Consider the following 10,052-nt stretch of genomic DNA (forward strand, 5'->3'; position numbering starts at 1 on the left):
CTTTTAGTGCCCACCTCAGTGGGCACCCCTTGTGCCTGGAGGTGTGAAGAGGGCTCAGGCTTACCCTCAGGCCAGGGGCGGCAGTCTTCATCCCTGTTTGGACCTCATTCTGGCTCCTCGGTCCCTCCCCATGGGCCAACTAAGCTTTCTCAGGGACCTCCCTGCATTCCCTGGAGTCAGGACGGCAGATTCTGTCCATCTGGTTCTCCTATTTTCTTTTTTATAAATTTATTTACTTATTTATTTATTGGCTGCATTGGGTCTTCTTTGCTGCACATGGGCTTTCTCTAGTTGCGGAGAACAGGGGCTATTCTTTGTTGCGGTATGCAGGCTTCTCATTGCGGTGGCTCCTCTTGCTGCAGAGCACGGGCTCTAGGCACACAGACTTCAGTTGTGGCACGTGAGCTCAGCAGTTGTGGCTTGCAGGCTCCAGAGCACAGGCTCAGTAGTGGCGCATGGGCTTATTTGCTCCGCGGCATGTGGAGTCTTCCCCGACCAGGGCTTGAACCCGTGTCCCCTGCACTGGCAGGCGGACTCCCAACTGCTGCGCCACCAGGGAAGCCCTGGTGCTCATATTTTCTCTTCCATGACTTCCACCCAACCCAGAGCCCGCATAAGTCCCGAACCCCCTGGTGGCCAGTTTCTGCACAAGCCTCAGGATTCACAGACTTATTCCTGTCTTCCTGTTCCCCCCCATTTACGTGGATCTTACGTGGCCTTCACTTCTGCGAGCTCGGAGGCAGTGCCCATCGCACGTGCCTTCTAGGGATTCAGGCTCATTCCTCCCTCTCTTTTAGGGTTTTCCTTCTGGCAAGGCTGTGTTCCCTCGGCCCATGCCCTCCCCAAGACTGACCCCACTCTCCTTCTGGAGAGCCCCAGGTCTGTACTTTCTGTGGAGGAGTCACTGCCCTGGGCTGTTAGATGTCCCAAGGGGTCTCCTTGATCTTTTAGAGAACAGCATATGGTCTGATGTATCCATGGGAGAGAATCAGAAATATCAGAGCAGGATTGACAGAGAATGTGAAGCTTTCGGAGAAAGGGGAAGTGGCCAGAATGGGCTAGGGCAGGAGCAGTCTCTAGGGACAGGTGGGAGGTGAGGGGACCTTGAAGGACCGGTGAAGGTCATGATAATTTGCACACTGAGCTGAACTGGATATTTGCCACGCTGTGTAGAAAGGGCTTGTGAGTGTAAATGTGATTATACTCACATACCTCAAGATGCAGGTCGAGCGCCACTCTGTCCTTGACTGGCGGGTTGAGGGCAAGCACCAACACCAGCCTAGGGGTGGACGTAGCAAGAGCCCCTCCGCCTGGGTATTTCTGTGGCTCTGCTCTGTGCTTTCCTGCAGGAGCCTCACCCTGAGATCCTCAGGGGTTTCTTCCATGTGCTTCACGGACTGGCCCCTCATGTCAGCTGCTGTCTACCTTTCCTGCGCACTGGGGACATTTCCCCCACCTAAGAGAAAAATCTTTATTTAAAATTTTAGTAGCTGACATGTAAAGTGCTTTCATTTCACAGATGAGGAAACTGTGCCCAGAGAGAAGAGAGGACGTTCCCAAGGCCACAGAGCAGCGCAATGGCTCTGACGCGTTTGGTGATGAGACACCTCTTTGAAAATGGGATCCATGATAAATGTAGTCATTTGCATTTAAGTTTTGAGGGTTTGTGGCCCCTCTAAACTCATTCGTGGGGGTCTGTGGACCTTGACTCCCATAGCCTGTAGTGAGCAGATGAACCAGAACCAGAATCCAACTTTTAGCCTCTCAGCCTAATTTTCTCTCCTCCCCGCCACCCAGCCTCGTGTTTTTGTGAGAGCAGGTCTGGCCTACTTTGGAGCCCTTGGCCTGTATTTCGCTTCGGGCAGCTTCGTGCCTTGTAAAACACTCTGGGATTCAGACTTTCAGTCCTCCAGCCTGGTCTGTCCCGCACCTGCTGGAGGTTAGTTGCACGTGCAGAGGGGGCTTTATGGAGCAAACACTGGACGTAGAGCCTGAAGATGCAGGTCTAAGCCCCGCTCTGTCCTTGACTGGTGGGATGAGGGCAAGCCTGACCTGTGCTCCTGGCAACACCACCAGCCTAGGGGTGGACATAACAAGAGCCCCTCCTCTTGGGTATTTCTGTGGCTCTGCTTTCCTGCAGGAGCCCCACCCTGGGATTCCCAGGGGTCCCTTCTATCTGCGTCACGGACTGGCCCTCCTGGCCCCTGGTGTCAGCTGCCGTCCTCTCCTGCTCACCAGGGTGATAGTCCCTTTGCTGCCAATATCCAGAGTGGGAGCATTGCTGGCCATGCCCAGTGAATGACACTGGCTGCAAATCCCCGCATCTGTGCCAAGGCCTCCACTGCCCAAGGGTTCACGGCACTGCGCTCTGCTCTGACGGCACCTCTGCAGGAGCTGCCTTCCTCCTGGCTTTTGTTAGATTTGTTTTCCTTGAGGCCTCTGCCCAGGACCCCGCGTGGTGGGGCGGGGTGTGCTCCGAACAGCTGCTGGCCCTGACCCAGTCCCGGGCGGCTCACCTCCTTCCCTCTGCCCTGAGACAGCTAACAGAAGGGCCCTCTGTATTTCACCAAAATGTTCCCCTGGCAAGTCTCCTCCTCTTGGGTAAACCCAGAACCTCCACTCTGGCGCCCTCAGTGCCCGCCCTCATCTTTACGCGGGAACCTACAAACACTCTCTGTCAAGTGCTGGATAATGTATATTTTAAGTTTTGTGGGCCACCTACCGTCTCTGTTGCTGCTACTGCTGCTTTTCCTTTTGTTGGTAACCCTTTGTAAAACTAATATTAGCTCAAGGGTTGTACAAAAACAGGCCACAGGCCAGATTTGGCCCACGGGCTATAGTTCGCCAATTCCTGATCTAGAAGATGGGGGATGTCACCAGGTGGGGCTGGGGTAGTCAGGGAGGGCCCCCCGAGGAGGCACTGTAAGCTAGGTGGAGAGTTAGGGGGCACTTTTTAGGTAGAGGGAGCTGACAGCAACGGTGCGGGGGCTGGAAGGAGCCAGTTGTCTCTGCCGAGAATGGTTAGGACGCCAGTGTGGCTGGAGCAGTGGAATTACAGAGAGGAAGTTTGAAGCACTCTCCTCATGTCCGTAGGGAGCCATGGAAGGTTCTTGAGCATCATCAATCACAGGCTCTTACGCCCTCGCAGGTGGAGGCATGTACGCCGCAGCCATGCTGTCAGGGTTTGGAGGGGGTATGGATGTGTGGAGAAGAGGCGTGGGAACTTAAGTAAGCTCTCTTCACGGTGTCGGGGCCCAGTGAGGGTAGGAGCCCCCTGTTCACACCTTGGAGCCAGGACGGCTGTCCTCAGGGCCACTGGGGACCAGGCCTGACAGTCTCTCCCCATTCTCTCCACCTCCCCTCCCAGGGCAGGCCATGACATTCCCCCCTGAGGCTCTGTGGGTGACCGTGGGGCTCTCCGTCTGTCTCGTCGCGCTGCTGGTGGCCTTGGCCTTCGTGTGCTGGAGAAAGATCAAACAGAGCTGTGAAGAGGAGAGTGCACGTGAGTGAGGGGGGGTGTGTGCGTGCGTGCGTGTGCCCTTGGGTACGTTAGTGTGTCCGTGACATCAACACGAGTGTCAAATCCAGGGACAGAATGAGTGTGGGTGTGCAAATGCAGCTAGATTGTGTGTGTGTGATCTTGAGGCTGAGCATGTCTTGTGTTGTAAACACGTGTGAGCCTGCCCGTGAGTGTGTGCAGACATGGCAGGGTGAGTGTGGATATGAGTGTGACTGGGAGTGAGTGGTGGATGCGTGACAAGGGGATGAATGTGTCTGTGCAAACAAACGTGACTGTGAAAGCCCAAGTCACACGAGTGTGCCTGTGAGTGTGAGCAGCACAAGTGAATGCTTCGTGGGTTTGTGTGTCACCGTGAGAGGGTGTGTCTGCCTCAGTGTGGGCGGAGTCAGAAGCAGCTGCTGTTTGCTGGGCTTGGGGGCTCAGGATGAGTTGACTTTGCTGATTGGTAGGTGGTGAGTTGACATCCGTAGGTAGGTGGTTTGACCTTGGTAGGTAAGTTGACTCTGGTGAATGGTGGGTGAGTGAGTGGACATTGGTGAGTGGGTGAGTTGACCCTGGTGGGTGGTACTTAGGTGGACATGAAAGTAGATGGTGAGAGGTGGGAGATGACTGGGTGTCAGGAAGGAGAGCGTATGTGAACAGAAAAGAGACGGGTCAGTTGACAGATAGGTGGCTGCCTGTGCGGCGGATGGCTGGGCGGGCTGGCGGAAGGATGAGGAATGATAGGTGGGTGGGTGTGCACGTTGGAGGTGGTGGTTGACTGGGTTGGTGAGTGAGTGGGTGGGTGGGGTGATGGGGTTGGTGGATGGGTGGAGGGGCAAGTAGATGGTCCTTGGCCAGGTGAGTGGTGGGCTCCAGTCTGGGGTCCCTTTCATCCTGCCACAGGGCTCTGCTCTGCTCTGTGCTGGTCTCAGGCCCCGACCCTGTGTCCAGCATTTGGTCCACAGGCCAGGTCTGCTCAGCCCCATTTACTTGCCTCCTGTGCTCCCAGGAGCAGAAGTTCAGTGATAAAAGTGGGGCTGAGGAAGTTTTGATTCACTCTTCCAGGAGCTGAGGACCAGGATGGGGATGGAGAAGGATCCAAGACGGGTAAGTCTGAGCTAAGAGCTCGCACTGTTGGCTGAGGGACGGACACAGGGACAGGGGAGAGGACTCCAGGGTCTGGAGGGGCCACGTGTACTTGAAGATTTGAATGAAGTGTGTCCTGTGGACTGAGGCCTCCCAACCTAAGTGAATCTGGTCTTTGCTCAGCGTTAGACCTGGAGGCAGTTCTCCCAGGTGCCACTTCATTTCTCCTGCCTCCCTTGACCCATCTACCAGGGCCACTCCACCCTGAGGGACCTGCACCGTGGAGTCTGGTGGCTTCCTAGGGGGAGGAGTGAGGGCTCGGGAGACAGGGCAGCCTGGGTTTGGTTCCAGCTCCAGCTCATAGAAGCTGAGTGGCCTTGAGCAAGTCACTTTGCCTCTCTGAGCCTCAGTTTCCTCCTAACTGCTCCCTTCATAGGTTGTGTGGCTTAAATTGAGATCATGTATATAAAGGTCCTAGTATCATACCTGGTGCCTGTAAGGGCTCCATACTTTGCAGTCCTGTTATTTGGACTGTGTTATCAGCCTGACACAGTCCCACTCTGGTTAGAGGCTGTGTAACTTTGGTCAAAGTGCTTTGTTCCTCTGGGCTTCAGTTTCCCCTCTCTAAAATGTCATCCTGCCCTACTCTGATGGCACCAGAGGACCGTTTTGAAGCTCTCTTGGGTGACTTTGCAAAGGGCATGGCACTGTGGGGACACGAACCTGGAGCCCGGTGGGGGATGGGTGCCAAGGTACTGGTGCCCCACAGCCACCGGAGGCCTTGCTGCCTTGCCTTCCCCAGACTCCTGGGCCGGGGAAGGCAGATTCCCAGTGAGCTGTTTGGGATGGTGCCAGTTGACACGGGTTCCCCCCAACCCCCACAGAAGGAAGGGCAGGAGATTGACCCCTGGGGACTGCTGTAAATTATGTCAATTAATTCTCTGCCTTTGGTGTCCGGGTGTGGCGGGTGTAGAGACAGCCCTGGGATCAGGCCTCATTTTTCATGCTTGGAGGCAGTGTAGTTGGAGGGAGGGTGTGGGGACAAGAGGGTGGCTTAGAAATGTTGTCGGTCTCAGTTCTGCACGATCTCCGGCCCACCTGGGGACACCTGCGGCCTCCTTTAGCACCTCACTTCACCCGATGTGTAGAACGGGCTCAGTGTACTCTTACATCTGTAGCTCACAGGAGGGCCGGGGAGTTGTTCCCATTATAGAGATGCAGCAAACTGAGGCCTGGGGGAGGAGTGACAAGCCACTGGGCTTTGGACTTGGGACAGCAGCCAAGGCCCCTTTTCTGGTGCTGTGATGTTGTCCTCGCCCTCTCAACTTCTCCCTCCTGCTTCCTCCTCCTGGTTCTTCTAGCCTTTATTTCTTCTTTATTAGCTCCCATGCCTCTGCCTGACCCCTACCGCACTACTTTCCATGGTTCCCCCCTCACTGTGTGCTCCTTCCTTTTTTACAGCTCTGCGGCCTCTGAAACACTCTGAAAGCAAAGAAGGTAAAGACACGTGGTGTTTGAGATTGTGCATCCGTGTGTGTGCACCTGTGCGTAGGAGGCTGGGGAGGGTTGGTGGTGGGGGGGATGATTATAAACCTTCACTGCTGCCCTGGGACTCCCTCCCCAGAAGAGCAGCCTCAACTCCTCCCTGTTGAAATGGCACAAAGATTAGGGTTAGGGTTACCAGGTGGAGAAACCAAGGTCCCCACTGCTCTAACAGGATGCAAATATGATAGAGGCTTAACCAGGACAGGAGTTGAGGTTGTCTTAAGGCCACTGGTGCCCCGGAACCAGCTTACATTGACCTGGTTTCTGCCTTCTTCTACTCAAAGCTTCCATCCCCAGGTCCAGGGTGGCTGCTGCAGCTCCCACACCCCCTCCAGAGTCAGGGGGAAAGAGGAGAGGGAGGGGACGTTTTCTTCTAGGGCTTGCCTAGAAATAGCTCCTGTCACTTCTGTGCATATGCATTTGTCAGAACCTAGTCACATGACTCCTAACTCAAGTGAGGCTGGGAAATGTGGTTTTCAGCTGGGCAGCCACGTTCCTGGTACATAGTCAGTGTTAGTGTTAGCAGTCCTTATTGCTCAGATTGTTGTAACATCCACAGTGACATTAGGAAGTGGTTGGTTGGAGGTTCGTTTAGTTTGAGCTTCTTCCTTATTGAAAGTACCAAGGGCCATACCTACATATGTGTGTTTGTGTATAAATGTGTGTGTGTGTGCATTTTGAACAAACTATTCCTTCATGCAGACTTCTCACTAAATATGAATGGCTTCCACCTAGAAAAATCAAAGGTTTTGGGATCTTAATTTTTGCCCAAAGGTTATGGAGCCTCACATGTTTTTCAGGCTGCCTTGTTGTCCCTGTTAGGAAATTAACTTTCGCCGAATTCCTGGAGGCTCATCCCTGCATTTAGCTTTTCTTTGGGGCGAAAGGAAGGAAGGACATAGAAACTGTGCTCAGGAAACTTCCAGAGGTGGGGGGCAACAGGGCCCTCAGGAACGTGTGCAGAATTCATGGTAAAAGCTGGGGATAGACTCAGACTTTCATGAAAGGCAGTAAGAAGTCTTCAGAAAGGTAGCATCGAGCAGAAGAAAGAGCCCCCTAGGTTGGGACAGGAGATCTCGCTTTTAGTCTCTGCCCATGACCTTCCAGGGGGTTTCCTCATCTGTGGACTAGAGCAAAATCCTGTCACACCTCCCTTACGAGATGCCAAGATGCCAAATGCAGACGTGCTCTGTAAAGCAATTCCTTCAAAATGCGGTAGGACCTTCTGTGGCAGGAGTGGAGGCCTACGTTGGGGTCTGGAGGGATGGAGATAAGTAATCCGCCTCCCCATTGTTCTGAACCAAATGAGGCATAGAAGGCTTGAGCAGACGGAGATCAAGACATCAGCTTGGTTGCTGACGTTTTGCTAGAGAGTGTGGCCTGGGTGTGCAGAGCAGTGGGCCTCCTGATCTGCTCCGCAGTGTGGCAGCCTGGCCCCCTCGTCTCTGGCCAGGCTGAACAAGCACAGAGACAGTCCCCAGAAGGGAGAGCTACTTTCCTAGGGACAGACAGAGCCCAAAGGATGGGAGAGAAAGGGGCAGGGTCACACATGCCCCGGTCCTTCTTCTAAACTCTCCATTCAAGTCAGGCAGTGGAGCGAGGCCAGGAGTGTGAACCTATGGGATGGAGAAGACGGATCAGGGGACAGGCAGGGTGAGGGGCAGGGTTGGGAAGGGAAGAGTGTGTCAGACAGAGGGGAGGGAAGTGTGCAGGGTGGGTGAACCCATGGGGATTGAGAGAGAGGCCGATGAGGACTGGGCGCTGTCTCCCAGGCACCCTCGGGGTCTGTCTGATGCCCAGCTGCTGTGTGTGTGTCTGAGCCTCGAGGGCGGTACTTGGTGCAGGGGGCTCGTCAGACTGCTGGACCCGCTCACAGGTACTCTCCCCCCGAGTATGTGACCCATCCCGGGGGCTCTGGCACGCTCCCGAGACTAGTTCTCCTGCATTTAATGCTTCCCCCCTTTTGTTCCTTCCCATCATGAAATGCAGATGATGGACCAGAAATAGCCTGACCGCAAGGACAAGGGAGCTGCTGCCCCTGCCCTGGGGCTCCCACTTCTGGCTGCACTGGGGCCTCAGTATGAGCCCTGGGCTGGGGGCTTCCCTGCCCCTAACAGATGGCTTCCACTCTGGCCGGTCTACTCATTCTGCAAAGGGCACGATACATAGACCACCCCGCAGCCTACTTCTCCGATGACACGATTCCCAGGTCATCCTGCTGCCTTATTTCTCCAGTGACACGATACATAAATCATCCTGCTGCCTTATGTCTTATGGACACAATACACAGACCTCCCCGCCACCTTATTTCTCCAATGGATATGCTACCCGGACCATCATCTGGCTGCCTTTTTTCACCAAAGATGTGATACACAGTCACCCCTTGCCTGGTTTCTCTGATGGCCCAGATCCACCAGTTATCACTTCTCAGCCTCTTCTCCCGCCTGCCTGTAATTCTGTCTTCTCAGACAGGGCCACTGCAGCCCTAGCATTTCCTCGAGGCTAGCGGCATCCCCTCCTGCTCTGGCCCCAGTGTTGGCCTTTTCCCTCCCCGACTGAGTGAAGACGGGGCCCCTCCCCCAGGCATGCAGATACGCAGGTGCACGTGCTGGAACACGTGAGGACCTCCCCGGCCCTGTCTCTTCCGCGGCGCCCTGGGCTGTGCCCTGTGAGCTCCGCCCTCTGCCCGCCCTCCCCACGGGAAGCACCTGCTGGTCACGCTGGGTCTCTGGGGGGCTGCGGGGGGTCCCCTTGGGGTCAGCTTCTGTCCCTTTGCTCTTCCTGCCTTTCATTTATCCATTCAGTTAACATTCACTGAGCATCTGTGGGGTGTCAGCACTGTGTTAGGTGCTGGGGACCCTGCGTGAGAAGACAAGCCCCCCCAGGGAGCTTGCCCTTCAGCTGGGAAACCCATGAGGAAAGAGTGGTTCGTGAGGGGGTTCCTGCCCTGCTCTCTACTGTACCCCTCTTCTGTACCACATTTCCCTGGATACCTCACTCCCATCCCATCCCTAAGCCTTACCCAAAACAGAGGGTGGGGGCAGAAACCTGGAGAGTGGGACAGAGCCTCTCGCCACAACTGGAGAATCTGATGGTTTCCAAAGTGTCTTTCCAGGCATGAGCAGGGGGGCAGGCAGCCAGCCCAGGCCCGACGGACCCTGGGGAGCTGAGAGCCGCAGAATAGGGGAAGCCTGGGGCCTCTCCTCGCTCGCTGGAACCTGGGGGCAGGGACGGCCCCCACCCCCACCATGGTGCTATTCTGGCTGGGCAGATACTTCCTGGCTGGTCTCTGGCCAGTCCCCAGCCTCCGGTGGAGTAAACTTCTGATGATCTGATGTCCTCCTGGTGACATCCCTCCCTTCACCAGGAGTGAAAGATGTGGGGATTTCTAATTTAAATGTGGAACTCTGAGGGATTTTGTTAACGGGGGGTGTATTTGGGGAAAAATAAATGCCTTTGTAAAAAGCTTTTTGTCTGCAAAATGTGTGGCAGCAGGGAGGGTAGCAGGACTCAGCAGGAAGGATTCCCTCCTGGACGTTTGAGGCCAGAGTAAAGATGCCTGGGTCTTCTTACTCTCACTGTCCTTAAGTCACTGGGTCTCCATGGCCCCCTCTCTAGCCTGAGTTTCCCCCTTGGTAAATTCATGCTGGCTGTCCAGAAAGCCAGGCCCTTTGGTCACTTATGAGGGGCTCCACCCACTCCTAGAAGCATCACCTAATAGCTTTATCTCATTAGACTCAGACCCCACGCCTGCTTAAGGCCTAATGCTCCCATTTCATGGATGGAGAAGCTGAGACCCAGTAAGAAGCTAACACAGAAGAGGAGCTCTGCATGCTGTTCTTGGCAGACCCAGTGGAATGAGCACCAGGTCCAGGACCTCCTTCTGCCCTGTGACCCTGAGCTGGGTATTTAGCTTCCC

General features: G+C 55.1%; 1 protein-coding gene across 2 annotated transcripts in view; it reads left to right on the plus strand.

The window, feature by feature from the left end:
• Nucleotides 1-9,607, plus strand: part of CD276 (CD276 molecule) — a 30,952-nt gene extending 21,345 nt beyond the window's left edge. For both annotated transcript variants that reach the window (XM_057724597.1, XM_057724598.1), the window contains 4 exons: nt 3,368-3,502; nt 4,568-4,609; nt 6,050-6,085; nt 8,123-9,607. In XM_057724597.1, coding sequence (XP_057580580.1) covers nt 3,368-3,502; nt 4,568-4,609; nt 6,050-6,085; nt 8,123-8,145 — 236 coding nt within the window. In that variant the 3' untranslated portion in view covers nt 8,146-9,607. The remainder of the gene's footprint in view (nt 1-3,367; nt 3,503-4,567; nt 4,610-6,049; nt 6,086-8,122) is intronic.
• Nucleotides 9,608-10,052: the final 445 nt, after the last annotated feature.

This window comes from Hippopotamus amphibius, chromosome 2 (genome assembly GCF_030028045.1).
Source record: "Hippopotamus amphibius kiboko isolate mHipAmp2 chromosome 2, mHipAmp2.hap2, whole genome shotgun sequence".
In the NCBI taxonomy this organism is placed as follows: domain Eukaryota; kingdom Metazoa; phylum Chordata; class Mammalia; order Artiodactyla; family Hippopotamidae; genus Hippopotamus; species Hippopotamus amphibius.